This window comes from Chiloscyllium plagiosum, unplaced genomic scaffold, assembly GCF_037043375.1.
Source record: "Chiloscyllium plagiosum isolate Xiang-an unplaced genomic scaffold, Cpla_swu_hap1 HiC_scaffold_14, whole genome shotgun sequence".
Taxonomy (NCBI): Eukaryota; Metazoa; Chordata; class Chondrichthyes; order Orectolobiformes; family Hemiscylliidae; genus Chiloscyllium; species Chiloscyllium plagiosum.
This window is the reverse complement of record NW_028270152.1, coordinates 44,179,161-44,203,982: the sequence shown is the minus strand read 5'-3', so window position 1 is coordinate 44,203,982 and position 24,822 is coordinate 44,179,161. Positions and strand designations below refer to the sequence as shown.

Here is a 24,822-nt window from a genome sequence, read left to right as displayed (position 1 = left end):
CTTTTAAATTTTCTGTTTTCTGCAAACCAACCTCAGCTTCTCTGGTCTAAGCCTTGGTGTCAGTCTTACATAACTACACTGCATCCTAGCCAAGTTCTCCTAAATGTGTGCTGCCCAGAAATGGGCACAATGCACTACTTTAAATCTAACCAGTGAGTTGTATTTGAAACAGCAAATGTGTTAACAAGTACAGAGATAATTTAATTAACAATTGCTCCATCTGATCAGAATGTTGTCGTTCAACTTGATAAACCAGCAGGTCGCTCAGCCAAAGGTTCAGATCATTTATTCAAGCGAACACAAGAGGGTCAACCTAATCAGTTAAGACTAGGCTCTGCAAAAATCTACAAGTTTTCAGTTTTTATACATTTCAGGATACATGCCAAATACTTCATCTGATTTAATTTACAACTGTACGCTGACCAGATGTTAATTTACTCATACTCATTCCCCATGGTACATAGATCAGACATTATTTGTATCCACCCAAGACTTTCCTTACTTTTGCTGAACGTGCTCCTGAGCTGTACCCATCTCCCTATCAATTACTCTCTGGACTGACTATTTGTCATCTACTTGCATTTATCTTACTACAAGCACTTCTAACTGTGTCTGTATTTAACCCTTTCAGCTTCAACTCTTTCAATGAGTAATGTTTAGATTTTAGATTTTTAGATTAGATTACATTTACAGTGTGGAAACAGGCTGTTCGGCCCAACAGGTCCACACCGACCCGCCGAAGCGCAACCCACCCATGCCCCTACATTTACCCCTTACCTAACACTATGGGCAATTTAGTATGGCCAATTCACCTGACCTGCACATCTTTGGACTTTGGGAGGAAGCCGGAGCACCCGGAGGAAACCCACGCAGACACGGGGAGAACGTGCAAACTCCACACAGTCAGTCGCCTGAGGTGGGAATTGAACCCGGGTCTCTGGCGCTGTGAGGCAGTAGTGCTAACCACTGCGCCACCGTGCCGCCCAGAATGTATCTTTCTTGTATGCATAGATGATGTATCTTTCTTGTATGCATATTTAAAACACCAGTTAAAAAGACCAGTCTTGCATACATAATAATGATTTGCAATCAGAAGGAGTTGTATTATAGTGATTATATAATCACTGATGAATTGTCTGACTGCAGATGTTTTGTTATTTCAGAATCAGTAACTAATTAGCCACAAGCAGGATGCAAAGATAATAGATGCAGCCACCCAGTCACTGGAAGAGCCACCCAGTAACATGAGGAGGAGCCTTCAACCTCAGGCATAAACTCCTTATCACTGTGAAAGCTGCAGAGATACAGTAATAAGTCAACAGTCACAGAGCAAATGATATACAGACACATACAGCAACAACAGGCAGAGACCCCGGTAGATCTAGAATACAGATGTCAATAACATAATTAATTAGCGCTGAGTTAAGTGATGTATCGATAAAATGCAAAGGCCCCTTTAACAGTGACAACAGTACAGTTGTAAGAGAGGAGTCAATACTATACACTTCCCTCATAGACATAGGCACTACTATAATTGTAGCAGAGAAATAAGCCACAGAGGCCAATGGAGATTCAGTTTGAGAGACTCTTGGCTGACGAGATTCGGAGGGGTTTGTCACAACTGGATCGGATATGATCATATCAAATAACAAAGCAGGTTCAGTGAGCCAAATAGCCTCCTGTTCCTACTTCAAACATTCATCATGTCTTTAACATAAAATATTGCAAGGTGCTTCAAAGTGTTTCTGGAACAAAATCTATTACCAAGAACATGAGCTATTAAGTCAGAGATGGATTTAAAGAGTGTCTTGAAAAAAAAGAGAAGTACAGAGGTGTAGGAGGGAATTGCAATGGTCAAGCCGAGACTGCTGAAGACAAAGCCACCAATGGTGGAGCGATTAGAGCTTAAGATTCTCGAGAGCCCAGGACAGAGGAGTACAGATACTTTGGATGGATGTAGGGCTAGAGGAACTAGAGAGGAGGGCAATGCCACCAAGGGATTTGTAAATAAGGAAGAAAATGTTACAGTCCAGGTGTAATTCATCCAAGGACAACATACGTCAGTCAACACAAAGGTGATGGGTGAATCTGCTTTGGTGCGAGTTAGAACATATTAAGCCACAAATGTAGAAAGAATAAATCTTAAATTTATACAACACTTTTCAATGATGTTTGGATGCCCCAAAGTGCTTTATATCTGAATACATACTTTTGAAGTGTAGTTGCTGTCATATAAAGTAGGATACCGATAAGAGCTGAAGGAAAAAACTCCCAATACCCAATAGAGATATCAATAATTAGAAAAGATTATCTACTTAGTTCCATTAATAAGCAGAAAAAAATTGTATAGCATGTTAATTATTTATAACTGTTAACTCAGTGTGATTTCAGGATCTGAGGCACTGATTAGATAAATTTAAAAATGTAATGACAATAGACACCTGCATACAGGATCCAAAATTCCAGGATATCCTGTTTACCTCTGGAAGCACAGTTAAGTGCACCCTTTGGACACCTGCCTGGGAGAATATGGCCTTTATCCCATTGACAACCAACATAATGTCTTTATAAGTAAATGTTTTTTGTAAACCAAGACTGCCATCTATATCAGAACAGTTAAGTCAGCCATTTACATTAGACAGTGGAAATGTAAAGTATTAATTAAAAGTGCTGGACAGGCAGTGGCATAGTGGTAATGACACTGAACTAGCAATCCAGAGGGCCAGGTTAATATTCTAGTAATTTCGGTTCACTGCAGCAACTGGTGTAATTTAAATTCAATCTTAAAACCTGGAAATAAAAGTTAGTCTTAATCTTGGTGATGGTAAACTATTGAAGATTGTCATTAATGTCCTGTAGGGAAGGAAATCTGCCATCCTTACCTGGACTGGCCTGCAAATGACGCCAGATCCACAACAATGGGATGACCCTTAAAATTCCTTTGAAATATCTAGGGTGAACCACTCAGTTCACAGGCTGTTAGAGATGGGCAACAAATGTTAGCCTTTGTTTTGATGCCCACATCCCATAAAGGAATCAAGAAAAAAGAAAACAAAATAGAAAGAGAAAATTTTGATCACTATGGAGAATCTATAATGATGACTGGTATTTATAAAATGCCTTTAAGTAATAAAACACCCAAGGTACTTCACAGAGCATTATCAAATATAATATGACACCAAGCCACACAAGAAGATATTAGGGTAGCTAATTGAAAGCTTGGTCAAAGAAGTGGGCAATAAAGTGCATGTCAAAGAAGAGAAGTGATGACGTTAAGGGTAGGAATTGCAGAATCCTTGGGAGCTGAAGATACGGTTTTCAATATGCATCTAAAATGAGGGATCCTTCAGGAGATTACAAGTTGAAGAATGTAGTTAGCTCAGAGTTTTGGGGTTACAGACATAGCGAGGCCACAGGCCAAAGGATAGATTTGAAAATCTAGGTGATGCTTATACTGTGAGCTAATTATGAGCATTGCTTTTCTTTTGCTATTTGCCTATGGAAAGTGAACATGGTTGACTAGGCCAGCTTTTATTGCCCATCTCTAGTTGCTCTGGTGAAGATGGTGGTGAGCTGCCTTCCTAAGTAGCTGCAGTCTTGGGGTACAGGGACATCACAGTCTACCTTGTCTATCGAGGTGGTAGCATTCATGAGCTTGGAAAGTGCTATTAAAGGAGCCTGAGTGAATTGTTGTATTGTTGAGTGAATGGGACTTGATGCAAACACAACATGGACAGCAGAGTCTTGCATGATGACAACTTTACAGAGTGTAGAACATGGCAAGTTGGTCATGAGTGTGTTGAAATAATGAAATTTAAATGTAACAAAAAGGTATGGTTGAGAGTATTAGCAGCAGATAAACCCAGGCAGAGTTGAGATAATGACTGTTCTGCCCAGTGATGAATAATATCCATGTGGTGATATACCTTTCTGTTGTAAATGCTGGCAAAGTCCATAAGCAGTTAGCATTTAAAGATATCTGATCGGAAAACAGAAAGGGGGAAGCAGATACCCTTTTTAGGCAAAAAGAAATTTTCAAATTTTGCCCAAAGTGAAATCAGAACCTTCTCTTTGAAGGTGATTTGATTTCCTGCTCATGTAAAACATTTCTTGGTCTGGTACAGAACGATACCTATTCTCAGCAGGTGTATCTCCTGCTGGCCAAAAGAACAGAAAATGGACAGAAATCTCAGCAGTGCCTAAGGAACAATTGAAACTCTGCCCCAAAATCTCTGACAGAGTTCAGGAGAGAGCATGAAAGACTCACTGTCACCCCTCACTGCCATCCATCCTCATCCTTCCCTTGCTAGGATTTGATATCAACTCCAGTGTCACAGAATTTTCATTCATTTCAGCTTTTAACTCTAGGCACGCCATGGATAGACATTTGATCCCCCTCACCACAGGAACTTTGGCTCCAGCAGTATTAGCAATAATGTTCTGACAGCATCAATGGTAATGGACAGTTGTAACAGGCAAATACTCCAATAATGGTTAGACAGGCAAATCAGTAACAGGCAAACCAATATTCTAATCATGGGCCAAATGGACATAGCAGAGAGACAGAGGTATGAGCAACAACAGATGGTCACATCAGCAATAGACAAATGCCCAACTGCATTTATAATAAACCATTGTGGCGGTGCAGTGGCTCAGTGGTTATCTCTGCTGCCTCACAGCACTAGGGTCCCAGGTTCGATTCCAGCCTCGGTCAACTGTCTGTGTGGAGTTTGCACATTCTCCCTGTGTCTGCGTGGGTTTCCTCTGGGTGCTCCGGTTTCCTCCCATAGTCCCAAAGATGTGCAGGTCAGGTGAATTGGCCATGCTAAATTGCCCATAGTGTTAGTTGCAGTAGTCAGAGGGAAATGGGTCTGGGTGGGTTACTCTTCGGAGGGTCAGTGCGGACTGGTTGGGCCGAAGGGCCTGTTTCCACACAGCAGGGAATCTAATCTAATCTCAAAACTGTGATAGGCAAGCATGTGAAATTAGACAGATTTATTATAATTTATTCTTTCATGGGATGTGGATATTGTCAGCATTTGGTGCCCATTTCTAAATGCCCTTTGAACTTGAGTAACTATTGACCACTTCAGAGGACAATTAAGAGTCAAACACATGAAAGTAATGCCATATGTACTTGGTAAGGATTGCAGATTTCCTGCTGTAAAGGATATTAATGAACTAATGGGTTTTAATGACAATTCACTCTGGTTTAGTGATCACTATTACTGAGACTAGTCTTCAATTCCACAAGGATTACTTACATTTAAATTTGAACACGTATCTATGGAGCATTTGTAGTAATTTTGAGTGCAAGTATAGTGATATCACCATTACACCTTCCCTCAGGTAGGTACGTCAGTACTAGATGAAATGTGTAAGTGAAGTTGCAACATAAACTAAACCAGCGAAGATAATTGCACGTGTAAAACGGGATTATCTGTAACAAGTATATAAGTTCAGTTAGAACATCAGATGCTCAGTAAAAGCTGCATTCATATGTTTATTTATGACGAGTTTGCTGATATTGGCTGCACAATAGACTGATATTTAACTTATAAACAGAAGCACAAGAACAACACAGACGCCAGTAAATATGATGGAAATCCAATTTACAGACATCAACAAATAGTTGAGGAAGGTATGATGGAGGAACAGTTGAAAATTGTGTACAGTTAATTTCACAATTGAACATAAATGAGCCCAAATTATGAAAATAAAATTAAACATTGTTACTTTAGCAACCACATTTCCTTTCACTTGCATTCTGCATGGTTGATTGTCACTGCATCTTACTGAAATGTTTCCATCTCTTAATTCTTATTGATGAATACCCCAGCTTTGCTACTGTTCCAATTTCTTAATCACACAAATCACATCACACTATACTTTAGTAGAGCTCTTAGAATTCAAGGAAGAGTGACACACTATTCTTCAGCTGTGACACTTTTGCTAAATTTGAATACTACTAATTTTCCATTTGCAACTTATTTTTCTGGCAAAGAAATTTCAGTTATGTTTTCCAATTACTATAATCCAGTTTGTATTTAGTCTGCACCAGTCAGTGAAATACTATTGATTATGTGTTCTTTTCCAGGTTGTCTTACATCCTACACCTAATAGCCCAAAATCAGCTGAATTGCATAAAATGATTGTTTCAAAAAACAGCATTGATCAGGACCTGAAAATTAAATTGGCAGTTCGAATGGACAAACCACAGAATATGAAGCACTGTGGGTGAGTATGCAGTCCTTAAATTACATCACTTAAAATAAATTAAATGGAATAATACCACAAAGGGCAGATGACACATGTCTATCATATCTGATCTCTTGAGTCATTTACAAATACATATTACAATCAATTCATTTGTTTTAAATAATTACAGATTTGATATTGCTCTGTGTCACAGTTACAAGTGGAATGATGTTTATAGGTTTTGAGTATTGCACTAAATATCAGAGTATAGAAATAATGTTTCCGTATTTAAAATTCTAGGATTTATCGCCAACATTCCATTTGGCTCTGAAGTCATCCTATGTTACTTGGTTATCAATTAACTACTGGCTCATCCTAGCCAAACTAAGGACTGACCGGAATGCAGAATTTGACCTGTTACTGGAAACTATTTCATTTCACTGCTACTTTGTAGCAATGGATAATGCAGTTGTCAATATGCCATTATAAGCCAGAACAATTACTTTGTTTTGGAACCATTGTATTATAACATTTGATATTTAACCTAATCATAGCCTAACTTCAAAAAGGCAATGTTAAGTGGATTCAACTTAAGTAGACTGAGTGTAAGATTCCAATAGATAGATGGAAATGTTAACTATCTGTAACGTGACAGAAAACACTCATACATGCTCTATTCCTGTCCGTCTTGGGTGACATTAATGTAAAATAGTGCAAGGCAGGGTTCTGCTCCACAAATGGTGCTAAGATCTCTGAGCACTCTCTGATTTAACTTGCACTTATATGCTTTATTGAACCTGATCTCCTCTAGGACAAATGAGCCATCCGCTTGGTAAATCTTAGGATTATTTTGGTCCCTTTAAGAAGCCGACCTTTTGATGTTCTAATGATGGAAGCACTTTATCAGCATCAAGATTCCTCAACTAATAAAAAGAAGCAGTGTGATAGTTACCAAAAAGTGAAACCTGCTCAAACCTTTCAGCAAATAATTTTTTTAACTTTTGAAATGTTATTGGGGTTGTGACTGTTTCAGGTCTTGGTGCTGGTTCATGGCAGCCAATAAGGAGACTGCCAAAACTTATCCACCATTTGTTCAAAGACAAAATAATTAAATGTTTTTTACAATGATACTAGGCATTTTAACAGACAGGAGTTGGGTAGAAATCTAGTTCTTATAATGAGAAAACAAAAGAATTTGCAAATAAACATTTATCTGATTAAACGATCGACACATTGAACAGCATATGAACAAAATATGAATGAGTAGATGAATAACTGGGCTCATTGTAGACATACTTCACAGACTTTGAAATGTACGCAAATGGGAAGCTAGCTGAGGGAACCATGAAAAGAGTGAGCATTGAGCACTGAGACTTGGCTGAAGAGTAAATGAATAGCTTTAGTAAGAAAAATTCACCTTAGCAAATTGAGAAAATATATGAAAGAAGAATTATAATTGCCAAGAAATAGTAAAATGAATTGTGTCTAGAAGGCTGCATTATCTCACTCTTGAGTATTTCACTAGATTAGCATGATTTTGTCATAAAGACACCATCAAATGCTTATTTTTCAGGTTAGTTACGTGCAAAAAAAAAAGAACTTGAGTCACATCAATCCCAAGGGAATTTATATTTATTGGATCAGTGCACAGAATCTATTTTATTTAATTTAAAGTAAACCATCCCATTATACTTCACTATCATTAGTATGTTTGTATCATACACACCTATCAGGCAAAGGCATTCACAGGAAAAACAGTGCTAGGTAATATCATTTCAAAGACCTTCAGATTATACAATGTTTGAAATTGTGTTTATTTATGTCCAGGTTGGTCATGTCCTATATAGTATAAAATTAAACAGAAATTGTTAGAAAAACTTGTATCTGGCCGTTTCTGTAGAGAGATGAACAGAGTTAACGTTTCAGGTGATAGTAACTTTACAAAAAATTGCAGCATTATACTTTGGGTGGTATTTCAGCTCACCTCCTTATTTTCCAAGGTGTTCCAACACCTTTACCTTGTGCTCCTCTTCTCTATTTATTTCAACATGAATCCATTCCTCAGATATTCACTACCTTCAGGTTGCTTGCTTATATTGCATCCAGAAATAGTTCTAACAGAACGAGGGAATATTCCAGCATGGTTGCAGGAAACTTTTACTCACTTTGACCACAAATGGGTATTTAATCTGAGTTTACTTTAGGTTAGTTGAGAAACCCAGCAACATAAGTGAATGATTACTGCTTTCTAATTTGCCCACAGATCTCACCCTTGGTTTGCCTCCCACTTTATGTTGGTCTGTATCGCTTCTGCAATATGGTAACACAACTCTTGGTATCTGCCAAATGAGCTCTGACAGACTTCTTATTGCATTTTGCCATTCACAAAATGTCACTTAAAGTGACAAATTTTGTATTTAAGGAAGGATAATGAGATTCTGGCAGAATGTTGCTTGCACCATTGCTCAGCAAGTGTTAGCTGCATCAGCAGAGCTGCAAATTGGTGGAAATGGCATTCCCAGTGTCTAACGTATGGCATACTAGGGAAGGATTAAAGTTGGCAGTTTGTTTAGCAAATGCTGGCAGCTATTACAGGATTGCTGGGTTCTGGTAAAGTTGTGTTGTTCCATTGCTAAAAAAGAATAGCTTGAGGCAGAATGCCACATTGCCAGATTGGTTATTCAACCTTTTGTTCAAAGAGTCATTGCTACAATGGGTGGCCATCTGGAGAGCAGAGACATGCAGCAATAAATTGAAGGCTTTTGGAGGCTTCTTTTGAAGTGTTCCAAACTGTTGGACTTCTGTTCAGGCATTTTGCACCTTTATTAGTTGTGTGCAACGTTGAATAATTTTCATGTCTATGTACACACATATATCATGCAGCAAGCTCATGCTGAATGACACAAGGGGTTGAATCTTAACAGCTTTGTGGCCAAGTGCAAGTCACGTCGAGTTTATTCTCACCATCAGACCAAGTCAGTTTTCTCACCATATCTTCCCAAACTCTTTGCATTAATTGCCATTCCCATTTCTATAATATATATTGTGCCTGATTGCTACCCCACCTTGCGTGCACTATACCAGGAATCATTTGCTACCCACTGATTTTGAGAGAATTGATCAGCATCCTTGGCATCGAGCCATTATGCACCAGGACAAGTATTGTCAGACTGGAGATGCCCTACACAATTCCTGACATTTGCCCTGGACTTGGCAGTCACGGGGGATATCAGGTACCCCACTTTGTGGGCAGAGACCTGGAGCTCCTGCTGAACAGCGAGGTGCACAGGCAGGAAGTACATATACCCCAGAACTGTCAGTGGAGGCCACAAAAAGGACATGGAAGATATAGAATGTAGGGAAATAGGTGGTGACATCTTGAAAAATGTCCATATTACAGAGGAGGAAATGCTGGATGTCTTGAAACGCATAAAAGTGGATAAATCTCCATGACTTGATCAGGTGTACCCTAGAATTCTGTGGGAAGCTAGAGAAGTGATTGCTGGGCCTCTTGCTGAGATATTTGTATCATCGATAGTCACAGGTTGAGGTGCCGGAAGACAAGAGGTTGGCTAATGTGGTGCCACTGTTTAAGAAAGTTGGTAAGAACAAGCCAGGGAACTATAGACCAGTGAGCCTGATGTTGGTGGTAGGTAAGTTGTTGCAGGGAATCCTGAGGGACAGGATATACATGTATTTGGAAAGGCAAGGACTGATTAGGGATAGTCAATATGGCTTGATGCGTGGGAAATCATGACTCTCAAACTTGATTGAGTTTTTTGAAGAAGTAACAAAGTGGATTGATGAGGGCAGAGCACTAGATGTGATCTATATGGACTTTAGTCAGGTGTTCGAAAAGGTTCCCCATGGGAGACTGATTAGCAAGGTTAGATCTCATGGAATACAGGGAGAACTCACCATTTGGATACAGAACTGGCTCAAAGGTAGAAGACAGAGGGTGGTGTTGGAGGGTTGTTTTTCACACTGGAGGCCTGTGATCAGTGGAGTGCCACAAAGATGGGTGCTGAGTCCACTACTTTTCATCATTTATTTAAATAATTTAGATGTGAGCATAAGAGGTACAGGTAATAAGTTTGCTGATGACACCAAAATTGGAGGTGTAATGGACAGTGATGAGGGTTACCTCAGATTACAATGGGATCTTGATCAGATGGGCCAATGGGCTGAGCAGTGGCAGATGGAGTTTAATTTAGATAAATGCAACGTGCTGAATTTTGGGAAAGCAAATCTTAGCAGGACATATACGCTTAATGGTAAAGTCCTAGGGAGTGTTGCTAAACAAAGAGACCTTGGAGTGCAGGTTCATTGTTCCTTGAAAGTGGAGTCACTGGTAATAGGATAGTGAAGAAGGCATTTGGTATGCTTTCCTTTATTGGTCAGAGTATTGAGTTGGGAGGTCAAGCTGCGGCTGTTCAGGACGTTGGTTAGGCCACTGATGGAATATTGCATGGAATTCTGGTCTCCTTCCTATCGGAAAAAGATGTTGTGAAACTTGAAAGGGTTCAGAAAAGATTTACAAGGATGTTGCCAGAGTTGGAGGATTTGAGCTAAAGGGAAAGGTTGAATATGTTAGGACTGTTTTCCCTGGAGCGTCGGAAGTTGAAGGGTGACGTTATAGAGGTTCATAAAATCATGAGGGGCATGCATAGGATAAATAGACAAAGTATTTTCCCTGGGATGGGAGAGTCCAGAATTATAGGGCATAGGTTTAGGGTGAGGGGGAAAGATATAAAAGAGACATAAGGGGCAACAACTTCACTCAGAGGGTGGTACGTGTATGCGATGAGCTGCCAGAGGAAGTGTTGGAGGCTAGTACAGTTGCAACATTTAAAAGATATCTGAATGCATATATTGGAATTGGAAAGGTTTGGAGGGATATGGGCCAGGTGCTGGCAGATGGGACTAGATTGGGTTGGGATATCTGATCAGTATGGACGAGTTGGACCGAAGGGTCTGTTTCCGTGCTGTACATGTCTATGACTCAGTGACATCCGACCATGCCAATCTGGTCCAAAGTTGCCAACCGAGTTAAAGCAATCTCAGCCATTTGGAGGAATGCAGTATAGTAAGAAGGTCAACGTCCTCAAATCTTCCAGCATAAATCCCACTGCTTTCTCTCTGAAACCTCACATTCACTCTAACACTGCTACTGTAGCCACCTCCCACCAAGGCTCATGCTCTACAGTGCTCATGCTGGACTGCAACATGTTCCCTACTTGCCCTCACCCACTTCAACCACTAACATCACTAACTCTGCGTGCCATCTTTGCTGCCTACTCCTTCCCTTCGGCCACCTTCACCTACTGTAACAACTGTACCACCCACTTTCATTTTCTGTAATAGCTGTCCCTTTCTCTTTCCAGGAGTGAAGCAGTCCACAGTAAGGCAGAAAGAGTCAATGCAGTGTCCTGCCCCTTATTTGGCTCCTCACCCTTTATGATGAGAGGATCCTATACAGAATGCCCCTAATTGAAGGCTGACGTTATTGTGCAAGGATCCCTTGCTCAAATGTTATCCCCGTTGACTTCACCGAGACCCACCACAACAAGCTTCCTGGCTTTGTATCTTCGCTAAATGGTACAGTAAGACAATAGTAATGTAAGCCTGGTATCTCTGGCTAAGGGCACAAAGTATAAAAAGACAAGCCGTGCAAGGCAGGGATTCTGTGACAGCAAGTGAAGAACCCTAAGACACAGCCTGGTCAATCTCTGAGCTAGATGTGTGTCCCTGAGCATAGTGTCCTGGCTGCAGCATTACAATGATAGTTGCCAGTATTGCATGGAAGTGTAAGTGATACAGAAAATGGGCCATCAGATTTCATAGAAACTGGCACATATCAGATGCCAGTGCCCAAGGATCATGCGGTGAGTTGTTGGTTCCTGCTGTCCAATGTGATAATCATTTAGACAGAGTGGTGAGTCGAGTTTTCCTGATGCTTCATTTATTGGTTGAGTTTGGTAAGATCACAAACAGAATATTAATGAGGCAAGTTGAACTATCAGCAAGAACTTTAACAAGTGTCAACCACTATGAATTAGCAATTTACTACTTCTCAGTGAGAATGCCACCACATCATTTGTGAAAAATGTAAAAGATGGTGCGAAATGATCTTCATGTCAAGATGCACCTCACCAGATAACTCACTCATTTCTTCTGTACATCTTGTCACAGTACATATTGCTCATGCCCTACAAGATTTGGCCCAAAGTTTCAGCATTTGGTTTTTCAAGTGCAATATTAGTCTCTTTAGCATTTGACAAAATAGTACCATGTTTGAATATACATTGGACAGTTCATGATGAATTAGTTAATACTGATTTTTTTTTGACTTCCTTGCAGAAGAACATCTTTTTCAATTCAGTTCGGATGAATCCATGGTTTTTAGTCAGTGTCATTGGCTGGACCAGCAATTATTTCCCTTAACAAGATCGTGGGGAGCTGCCTTCCTGAACTGCAGCAGTTCAATTGATCTAGGTACACCCATGATGCTGTTGGGGAGATATTCTGGATTCTCACCTAACGATAGTGAAGCAATAGCAATATATTTGCAAGTCAGGTTGAGAGTTGCTTGGAAACAAACTTACAGGTGGTACTGTTCCCATGTTTCAGCTGCCCTTGTCCTCCTAGATTGGGATGTTGAAGAGTTGGGAAGTTGCTGTCTAAGTAACCTTGGTGAATTTCTGCATAGCGTATTGTAGATGGTCCACATTACTGCCATTGTATGTCAGTCATGAATGGAGTGGATGTTTAAAGATTTCATGCCAATAAATCAGGCTGCTTTGTCCTGGATGATGTCAAGCTTCTTGAGTATTGTTGGCGCTGCACTTATCCAGGCCAGTGAGGAGTATTCCATCACACTCCTGACGTGTACCTTGTATGTAGTGGATAGGCTTTGGGGAGTTACTTGCTAAAAGATAGTTTGCCTCAGACCTGTTCTCATAGCCACTGTATTTATTTGGCCAGTCCTATTCATTTTATGGTCATTATTAACCACCAAGGTTTTGATATGGGAGATGGTGTAACAGTACTGTTGCCAGATTACCAATCCATAAATACAGGTAATACTCTGGAAACAGGGCTTGAATATGGCTATGGCAGATGGTAGAATTTGAATTTAAATAATATGAAATTAAAAGGAAGTCCAATAATGACTATTGTCTGTAATTGTTGAAAACCTGTCTGGTTTACTTATGTTCTTCAGAGAGGGCAACTGCCATTTTTACCTGGTTTTGTCTACATGTGACTCCTGGCATGTAGTAATGTGATTGATTGATTGTCTCTTAACTGCCCTCTGAAATGAGTCAGAAGTGTGGTGCTAGAAAAGCACAGCCAGTCAGGCAGCATTCGAGGAGCAGGAGAGTCAACATTTCAGACATAAGCCCTTCATTGGGAATTGTACACTAGTGATTCCTGATGAAGGGATTATGCCCGAAATCTAACATCTCATAGTCTGGTGTATCTTCCATGGTGGTGTTCCCATGTATCTGCTGCCCTTGTCCTTCTAGATGCAAGTGATTGTTGAGTTTGGAAAGTGCTGTCTGATTGTCTTTCGTGAATTTCTGCAGTGCATCTTATAGTTAGTGCATCTCCTGCTCCTTGGATGTTGCCTGACCTGCTGTGCTTTTCCAGCACCACACTTCTGACTCTGACTCTCCAGCATCTGCAGTGCTCACTTTTTCCTGCTCTCTGAAACCTAGCAAGCCATTCTGGTATATCAAACCACTAAAAATGTTTTAGCAAAGGTATGAAACTGAACGAAACAGCTAGCATTGATCTAGGTACGAGAAGCAACAGTGGTAAACTCAGACCTGTTGTCTCTGCAAAGTCCTCCTTCCAAACATCTGGGGGCTAAAGCCAAAATTGGAAAAGATATCCCAACAGGCAACAACCTAACATAGTCATACTCACAGAATCATACTTTACAATATCACAGACAACATAATCGCTATGCTTGGATATGTCTTGTTCCACCGGTAGGACAGACTGAGCAGAGTGATGACACAGTAGTGTACAGTCAGGAAGAAGCTGTGTGGGAGTCCTCAATATTGACTCCAGAAACTGTGAAATCTCATAGCATCAGGTCAATTATGGGTAAGGAATCCTCCTCCAACTTACCACAGATCCCTATGTCCCTATGCTAATAAATCAATGCTCTTGAATTTTGAACACCACTGGATGGAAGCAGTGTTAGCTAGGATGGCTGCTAGTCCTTGAGCTAGAGGGGTAAAAAAAACTCAATCTCATCATTACCAGCCTGCTGACTGCAGTGTATCTATCCATGACAGTATTGGTACAAGTAACCACTGGTCGCTAATGTGGAGACAAAATCCCATCTTTATACTAAGGATACCCTTCAATGTGTTGGTGTGGAACTATCACCATGGTAAATGGGACAGACTTTGAACAGTTCCACCAACTCAAGACTGGATAACCGTGAGATGCTGTAGGTTGTTAGCAGAAGTGAAATTATTACACAAGCTGTCAAACACAATCTAACATCTCATGGTCTGGTGTATCTTCCATTCGACCATCACCATGAACCCAGGGATATGGTTAAATGGAGACTGTAGGAGGATGTACCAGGAGCAGCACCAGGCACACCTAAAAATGAGAGGTCAACCTGGTGACACTACAACATAGATCTATCCAGATGTCAAACAGCATAAGCAACAAGAGATGGACACAGTTATGGGATTCCACAACAAATGGATCAGATATAACCTCCACCGTCCTGCCACATCAAGTAGTGGACAATTAAACATCACACTAGAGGAGGAAACCCCATCCTATTGACAGGGAAGCCTAGAACATCCAGTATAAAAGTATTATTTATCATAATTAAACTTGGGATTTCTCAGGTCAGCTTTCACTCTGGGATCTGATTGTCCAGTAGTACCATCAGCTGGAAACATGACAGTGTTTCACTTATTAGAAAGAACTTCTGGGTGGATGACTGGTTAGAGTTATAAAGAGGTCAACAATCCAAATCATACAATTAAAATAGAATCATTAGTGACAAGCAGACTGCAGGGAAAAGTGAGAGAAAGTGGGTTGGAAAATATTCAGTAAATAAAAAAATTAAATTTGGAATATTGAAACTTTAGATATTCTGACAGTTTTAGTGTTAATGTGTAGGAACTAATGTCCACTGTTTTGCTAAATGTCTGATTGTAGCACCTACATTTCTGCTAGTGAAGATTAATAGCTCCTGAAATTACAAATGCAAATTGTCGCCAATATGTGTCACTCCTGCTCCAGACTCTAATTCAGCAGGTGGCAGCAATGTTATACTAGAGACACAAGCAAGAACATTTCAGTGGGCCAAGCAAAAAGTCAACTCTTCCCAGAATTGGTGGATGATTATCCACAAAATACAGTACCCTGTAACATTTCTCATGAACTATTTGACTTGTTACACAATACATGCATGTATTCTATTTATTACTGGCAATGTACTAACAAGGTCATTTTTCTAATGGCACCATTAGAAGTGCTGCTTACCACAGTATCCACTAATTCTATACACGACAAGATGTTATGTGGAGGAGACCGAGCGTCTCGACAGTAGCTGGTGATTTATTTGCCTTTCATTTCCGAGATTTGTTTCATATCTATTATCGGCAAAGTGACCTAAAAAGCAGAGATTAATGTCCCTTGGAAGGGAGACTTACTGGCTGTGTGCAGACATGTTTTCAAATTGCTGGTAATTAGTAAAATTTGATGCATCACCAATAGAAAACATACAGAGATTAGGACTGGTATTATGTTTTGAAAATGCAGATTATTATCTTTGGAGATTTGTGTGTTTAATAGTGAAATGGGAATCAACAATGATTCTTAGAATTAAAATGGGAATAATGCAAGAACAAATGTCAATTAAATGATGACCAAGACAAGGAATATATCACGTTTGCTCAAGAAAAGATGAAAAAGCGATTCACTGTATTAGGAAACCATTCATAACCGAAAGAAATATCAAATCATCAATATGTTCACGTTTACATAATACAATTATTTAGGCCAATGTTAACAGATCAAAAGTATTTAGTGTGTTTTATTATAGAACAGAATTCAGTCTTCAGTTTAAATACAGCAGTGAGTGTGGAAGCAGCAAGAGGTCCAGGATCAGGGTCCAGCAGCAAGAGGATGTTCAGGTTTGGGACCCCAGCAACAAGGGAGCAGGCAGCAAGCGTATTGTAGTCTGGATATTACACATGGTGATGGTAGATGTGCCAATTTCCTCCCACCACACTGTTGACCAAGAATCTCTCCCACTCTTAGCACCTGTGGTTGGTGTGTGGTGGAAGGATTGACAAGTTGATGCTTGTTGTGTTTGGTGCATTATAAATACAGCTCTCTGAGCCAATAGCAGTGGAACTGGAACCTGGAGCTCCTGGCTCAGTGGCAGGGATGTTACCCATTGCAGTACAAAACCCAGAACTTCATAAATTTCATTGAGAAATTTTAGTTTTAAAAGATATGTCCTTTAAATAATTCATCGTGCAGTTTACAAAAAAAGGATCTTTCCAATAGGTAAATTTATCCCCAGTTCAAGATGTTCTGAGTGATAACATTCAAGATACAATGCTCATTGATCTGGAGATTATCTAAGCACATCTCAGTGCTAAAATTGCCTTCTGTAGAAATGTTATTCACTACTCTGCCCTACTTTTCCAATCATCAAATGGGAAAATTTGCTACTGTGAACCCGGACAGTCTGGATTTAATGTATGCTGTGGAGAGCTTCCTTCAAGAAAGTAGTTTAGAACATAACCAAATACCCAATTTGTTGCTTATATTGATCTTTAATCTAACATGGCGTAAATGGTGTCATGGTGCTCGTGAAGCAGTAAGGATGATGTTCAAACCATGTTGTGATTCACTTCACTTTTTATAATGTAATAGCAAGGTAACTATTTTTCCTGTAAAAAAAGTGTCCACATAAGAAGCCATCAACATCTAGCATGCATTTTCAGGAAGGAGGTTTAAAACCAGGACTTTGGATACATCTAACAAACAACAGGCTGCAGTAATTGAAATGTGATGGAGTATGTATTTTGCAAGGATGCGATCAATAAGGCCAGGTCTTTTTTTTGCATTTTATTGCATTAAGCATTTTGAAATATGTTTGCTGTTCATGGGCAATAACAGTTGTAATATTCCGTGGGAATGGATGGATTTTCAGCGGAGTCCAAATGTTAAAAATCACAACGCGTATTTGTATGAACACATGAATTAGGCCATCAACTGTGCTCCACTGTTCAATAAGGTTATGGCTGACCTGATTGTGATTTCAACATGAATTTTCTGCCTACCAATGATATCCTTTGAGTTACCTTGTCAGTCTCAAATCTATTTATCTATATCTTTAAAATGTTCAATGGCCCTGCCTCATTATTGTCTGGAGAGAAAAACAAATCAATCGATGCACGGCTTTTGAGAGGAAAAAGATTATTCTCATCATCATCTTAAATGGGAAGCCTCTATTCATAAACTGTGTTTCCCAGTTCTAGTCTATCTCACAAGGGGATGCATCCTTACAACATCTACTCTATTAAGTCCCCTAAGTTCTTACATGTTTAAATGAGGCCATTTCTCATTCTTAACTTTAATGGATACAGGTTCAACCAATCTAATTTTTCCTGATACAATAAACTCCCCATTCAAGGAATCAGTTGAATGACTGTTCTCTGAATAGCTTCTAATGCAATTTTATCCTTCCTTAAATAAGGAGATCAAAACTATACACCATATCTTAGTCATTGTCTCAAAAACAATAAATGAAACTGTAACAAAACTTCCCAACTATAATATTCCAAACCTGTTGCAATGAACAACTGCATTCAAGCTGTCTTCCTTATCACTTGCTGTACCTGCATACTAACATTTTGTGATTAATGTACCAGAACACTGAGACCCTTTGCACTCAGAATTCTGTAATTTCTCCATTTGTCCATTTTTCCCACCAAAGTGGATATGTTCACATTTTCCCACATTATACTCCATCTGACAACTTGTTGCTCACTGACTTAACTTATCCATATTCCTGCGAAGATTCCTTAGGTCATTTGCACAACTAACTTACCTACCTATCTTTATGTCAAACGCAATTTAGCAACCATAGATTCGGTCTCTCCATAAATTGTGATCCTTTGATGCTCTGTTCAGCACATTTGACAACCTTAAATTGACTCATTTATGCTGATGCTCTTCCTCCTTTAATTAACTAATCCTCTATCCGTGTTCATATTTTACATCCTGTAGCTCTTGCTTTTTTAACTAACCTTTGAATTTGCACCTTGTCAAATGCCATTTGGAATTCCAAATGCCCCACATTTACAGATTCCCCTTTACCAGTGTTGCTTGTTCTTCCTCAAAGAGCTCTAATAAATTAGTCAATTGAGAGGTGTCATTCATATTTTCTAAACTGATGAGGCCTTTGCAGAATCGAGGGAATTTTGGCAAAATTACATCTACCATCTCAGTAACCATTTATTTTATGTCCCATGGATGAAGTCCATCAGGATCTGGGGACTTACCAGCTTTTAGTTCTAACAGTTTCTTTAGTACATTTTGTTAATAAATATGATTGTTTAAGTTCCTCCCCCTCTGTCTTCTCTGGATTTACATGGTATTCCTAGGAAGTCAATTGTATTCCAAACAGTGAAGACAGACCTTATTTCCCTAGCCTTATTCTTCAGAGAATCAGTGCTTACTTTACTCACATTTTTCATCTCAAGAAACCCTCAATTTTCTTTCATTCACTCGTGGGTTTTGGACATCGCTGTCTGGCCAGTGTTTATTGACTGTCCCTAGTTGTCCTCTCAAAGGTGGTAGCGAGCTGCCTTCTTGAACCACTGCAGTTCACCTGCTATGGGTTGACCACAACACCTTTAGGGAAAAAATCCTAAGATTTCCCAGTCACAGTAAAAGAATAACAAAATAGTTCCTATTCAGGATGGTGAGGGACTTCGAGGGGAACTTGCTAGTGGTGGTGTTCCCATGTATCTGCTGCCCTTGTCCTTCTAGATGCAAGTGATTGTGAGTTTGGAAAGTGCTGTCTGATTGTCTTTCGTGAATTTCTGCAGTGCATCTTATAGTTAGTATAGACTACTGCTACTGAGCGTCAGTGGTGGAGGGAGTGGGTGCTTGTAGATATGGTGCCAATCAAGTGGGCTGCTTTGCCCTGGAAGGAAAAATCATAAAATAGAATTGTAGAATCCCTATAGTGTGAAAAGAGGCTATTCAGCCCATTGAATCTGCACTGATTCTCCTAAAAGCATCACCTCAAGACCTACGCATGCCCACCCTATTCCTGTAACTCTACATTAACCATGGCTGACGCATCTAACCTGAGCATCCCTGGATACTACAGGGCAATTTAACAAAGCCAATCCACCTAACCTGCACACTTGAGTTTCTGGTCAATGGTAACCAAGGATGTTGGTAGTGGGGGACAGCGATGGTACTGAGCTTACTAATGCTGAGCCACTCTTGGTGTTAGACAGTGAAACACCCCCACCCAGAGTACATTTTGTGCACTTGTCATCCTCAGTGCTTCCACCAAGTTCAACATGGAGGAGTACTGATTCATCAGTTGAGGAAGGACAGTGTGAATCAGCAGGAAGTTTCTTTGCCCATGTTTAACGTGAAGCTAAGCGACTTCATGAGATCTGAAGTCAATATTGAAGAATGTCAGGGAAACTCCCTCCTGACCGGATCCTACTGTGCTGCCACCTCTAGTGGGTCTGTCCTACCAGTGGGACAGGACATATCCAGGGATGGTGATGGTGTGTAGGATGTTGCCTGTTAGTCATACTCACGCAATCATACCTATGTCAAGCTGTTGCTTGACCAGTCTGTGAGGTAGCTCTTGCAATTTTGGCACGAGCCCCCAAATGTTAGTAAGGAGAATGTTGCAGGGTTGACAAGACTGTTTCTGCCATTTTCTTTTCTGGTGCCCAGTTCAATGCCCGGTGATCCATCCAGTTTCATTTATTTGAGACTTTGTAGAGGTTGGAACAACTGATTAAAACATTTCAGGGAGCCAGTCGATAGTCAAGCACATTGCTGTGGGCCTGGATCACAAGTACACCACATCACGTAAGGATTTTGTTTCCTGACGGACATTGAGCCACATGGGTTTTTCCAACAATCGACAATGGCTTCATGGTAATTAGTTGGTTCTTAATTCCAGATACCTTTTATTGAATTCAAATTCCATCATGTACCATGGCGGGATTTGAACGCAGCTCTTCAGAACATGAGTTTAGTTAATGGATTCCCATTAATATCTGCATTCATATTTCTAACTAGCTTTCCCTCATACTCAAATTTCTCCCTCTATTTTTAATAGTTTTTTTTATTTCTAATCCAGTCATACCTTCTGACCTGCCATTAACCTTGGTGAAATTGCATGTCATTTCTTTCACTTTAATACTCTGCTTATATTCCTTAGTTAGCCACAGATGTTGCACCCTTCCTTTGAGTCTTTCGTTCTTACTGGAATATACCTCAGTTGAATCTTATGAAATGTCTGCTGGAGTATCTGGCCGTGCACCTTTACTTCCACATCCTTTTAACTTAGTTCTCCTATGAGCATTAACTACCCACTTAAGGGCCCAATCGACGATGGGCTGGTAAGGCTGTGTACACCTACCACCGAGTTTATGAAGTTAGTGATAGAATGCTTAAGTTGCACCCTCCTGCCATCGAAGCTGCCGCATCAGAGAGTACAGAATTTTGCCTTATTTTTGCAGGGATATTCCAATTCTGTTTAACTGGGCAATTTCTCAGAAGAATTCATAATTTTGAAGTATGCCTCTTGAGGAGAGTTCTGTCAGAATTGGAATAAGTTGCTCAGCAATCCAATTGTTCAGGTATATCGCAAGAATTTTTTGGCTCATTCATCTATCTCTTAAAATTAGAGGAGTGACAGTTTCCCTGTTTCAGTTAGATCACTAACCTTGTGCTCAGCCTGGGTGTACACTTAAAACCATTAACCTTCTGTTGTTGGATGTGGGTGTGGTTACTGTGTGGGGAAATTTTATGAAGCCTTCAAAAGTGAGAAATGTGATGGGCGGGGACTTAGCTAAAGCTGGATTCTAAACGTTCCTTTCCCATGGCAGTTTCAAATTGAGATTAAATCATAAAATCGTAAAGATGTCAGAGCAGAAGTAAGCTGCTCTGCCCATCAAATCTCTACCATCAATCAATGAGGCCGTGACTGACCTGACAATCCTCAACTGCACTTTCTTTCCTTTTCCCTATAAACCTTGATTCCATTACTGATTAAAAATATGTCTATCGCAGCCTTGAATATACTTATTGACCTAGCATCTACAGTCCTCGGCAGCAAATAATTCCACAGATTGAGTCCCCTTGAGAGAGGAAATTCCTTCTCATCTTTGTTTTAAATGAATGACTCCTCTTGTTTTAGCCTCTCCAAAAAGAGGACAGAACCTCTCAGCACCTACCCTGTGAAACTCCCGAAGAATCACTTATGTTACAATAAATTCTTCTACACTCGAATGACCCAACCCACTCAACTTCTTCTCAATACCCTGGATCAACCTAGTGAATCTTCTCTGAACAGTTTCCACTGTCCTACCTGTCCATCTTCCTCCCACTGTCCTACTTGTCCTACCTTCCTTCCCACCTATCCACTCCACCCTGGACTCCAACCTATCACCATCACTCCCCACCTTCATCTACCTATTGCATTAACAGCTACCTTCCCCCCAGCCCCACCCCTCTCCCATTTATCTCTCAGCCCTTTGGGCACCCCCTCCCAACCCCCCCCCCCCCCCTCCCCCCAGCATTCCTGATGAAGAGCTTATGCTCAAAACATTGATTCTCCTGCTCCTCAAATGCTGTCTGACCTGCTGTGCTTTTCCAGTGCCATACTTTGACTCTGATCTGCAGTCCTCACTTTCTCCTAGTTAATTATAACCTTACTCCAAAGTCTCTTCCAAGGATGCCCACCATGAAGAAGTTCTACTCCTCCCTCTACAAGGATCTCAGTGAGTTTCTCTCTCACTGCAGCCCCCAGATTGTCTCCTCTGCCCTGAAGCTCTTTAGCCGCTACTCTTCCTCAGTGCCTGCCAACACAACCAACTGATCCCTCATGGACTTCAGACTACATTCAGACCACCACAATTTGGACCTGGCCAGGACATCCACTACCTACAGAAAATCCAAAGCCTCCAGAATGGTTTTCCATCCGGATCCTCCACTCCATGCTCACAGCCATGCGCCACTATCTACTCTCCCTGCAGTCAGCCCTGCCCCAGCTCACAGCCACACTCTCCCAGACCTGCAAAGGCCCTCTGCTGTTCTTCATCCTGAGAAGGATCCACACACTCAACTAACACTTTTTCTTCACTTTATCTGACATCAAGGAACATAAGTACACCAAACTTTCAAGTGCTTATCTCCAAACTCGGGATTCCTCAATTATTCCAGAACCTTCTTCCGGACTCTGGAACCGCTCGGACGCCATTAGCCACGTGGCTGCTACAGCCATCACCACCACAGCAAACAATGATGTCACTCTGCCCCCCGCCAAACCCATCGAGTGCAGCCGCCGCCAAGACAACCACCTCCACGATTGCTGCCAGAATCACTGCCAAGACTACTCTTCACATCACTTCCGCCCCAGTAGTTGCTGCCATCTCAGCCACTTCTACCCCCACCGATGTCACTCACTGGAACACCACCGACTAACGCGCAGCCACCGCCAAAAACATCACATGGAACGTCACTTCTGCCCCCGCAGATACCACTAAATTAACTGATTAACACCCCCGAGTCCCCCACAGTGTGCATCACTTCCTTTGGTGACGTTACCCATGATACCATTACCACACTCACGCAAGAGACAGTCTCCGCCTCAGTCCCAACTCCAGTCACACATCACGTGCTAGCCCCCAGCCCTGCCGTGGATTAGTGGTGCTGGAAGAGCACAGCAGTTCAGGCAGCATCCAAGGAGCTTCGAAATCGACGTTTCGGGCCCTGCCGTGTTTTACCATCACCCCAGACCTCCCCCTCACTGAGGATGAGTCATCAGTCCTGAGTAAAGGCCTCAGCTTCAACCCACTATGCTCCCAGAATTCAACACGCATTGTCTTCCTATGTCTCCGTGCTTGCTTTTTCCATCAGGACACCCACCCACTCTTCGAGGACCCCTTTGCCTGCCACCAACATACTCCATCCACTTGGACACCCCATGCTGGTCTGTTACCTGACGTCAACCTCTTCATCTCCAACTGCTGCCACGACATTGACTGCGTCAACTTGTCCACTCTCACACCCTCTCCAACACGCAGCACTCTACTCCCTCTGCTCCAACTCCAACCTCACCATCAAACGAGCGGACAAGGGGGTGGGGGGTGCAGTAATAGTTTGGTGCATCGATCTGTAAAGCGTTAAACCCAGATGCCAACTCACTGACACCTCCTCCTACTGACCCTCGACCACGACCACACCTCATCACTTCTGGGGATTTCCCAACCACAGCTTCCAAGCTCATAGTCTGGGAAACCCGCACCATTTGGTTTTACCTCTTACCCAAAATTCACAAACCTGGCTGCCCCGGTTGACCCATCATCTCTGCTTGCTCCTGTCCCATTGAACTTATCTCCACATACCTTGACACTGTCCTGTCCCCCTTGGTCCAGGTTCTCCCTACATACATTTGGGACACTGTCCACACCCTCCAACTCCTCCCTGACTTTCAGTTCCCCAGCCCCCAATGTCTCATCTTTACCATAGACATTCATCCCCCATGACAAAGGCATCCAAACCCTGCATTTCTTCCTCTCCCATTGAACCAGCCAGTTCATTTACACCAACTCACTCATTTGGTTGGCTGAACAGGTCCTCCCCCTCAACAATTTCTTTTTTGAATCCTCCCACTTCCTTCAGACCAAAGGGGTAGCCATGGGTACCAGCATGGGCCCCAGCTTTGCCTGCCTCTTTGTCGGATACGTGGAACAGTCCATCTTCCGCAGCTACACCGGCACCATTCTCCAGCTTTCCCTCCGCTACATCGATGAGTGACTGTATTGGCACCACCTCGTGCTCCCATGAGGAGGTTGAACAGTTGATCGACTTCACAAAAACCTTTAACCTTGACCTAAGTTCACCTGGACTATCTCAGATCTCTCTCTCCCCTTCCTGGACCCCTCCATCTCCATTTCCGGTGACCAACTTAACATGGACATGTACTTCAAACCAACTGACTTCCACAGCTACCTGGACTACACCACCTCCCAACCCCCCTGTAAACATGCTATCCCTTATTCCCAATTCCTCTGCCTCCACCGCATCTTCTCCCAGGAAGACCAGTTACACTCCAGAACATCCCAGATGGCCTCCTACTTCAAGGACCACAATTTCCCACCCCACGTGGTCAACAATGCCCTCAAGTGCATCTCCTCCACTTCCTGCACCTCCACCCTTGAGTGCCACCCCTCCAATCACAACAAGGTCAGAACCCCCCAGGTCTTCACCTTGTATGCCACCAACTTCCGGATACAATGCACCATCCTCCGCCATTTCCGTCACTACAGTCAGACTCCACCACCAGAGATACGTGTTTCC

The 24,822-nt window shown here is 41.5% G+C and overlaps 1 protein-coding gene across 14 annotated transcripts in view; it reads left to right on the top strand.

Annotated features, from left to right (window-relative positions):
* cadpsa (Ca2+-dependent activator protein for secretion a) overlaps positions 1-24,822 on the top strand; it is a 598,940-nt gene that overhangs the window by 327,747 nt on the left and 246,371 nt on the right. For all 14 annotated transcript variants that reach the window (XM_087994403.1, XM_087994397.1, XM_087994398.1 and 11 more), the window contains exon 8: positions 6,098-6,237. In XM_087994403.1, the coding sequence (XP_087850529.1) occupies positions 6,098-6,237 (140 nt within the window). The remainder of the gene's footprint in view (positions 1-6,097; positions 6,238-24,822) is intronic.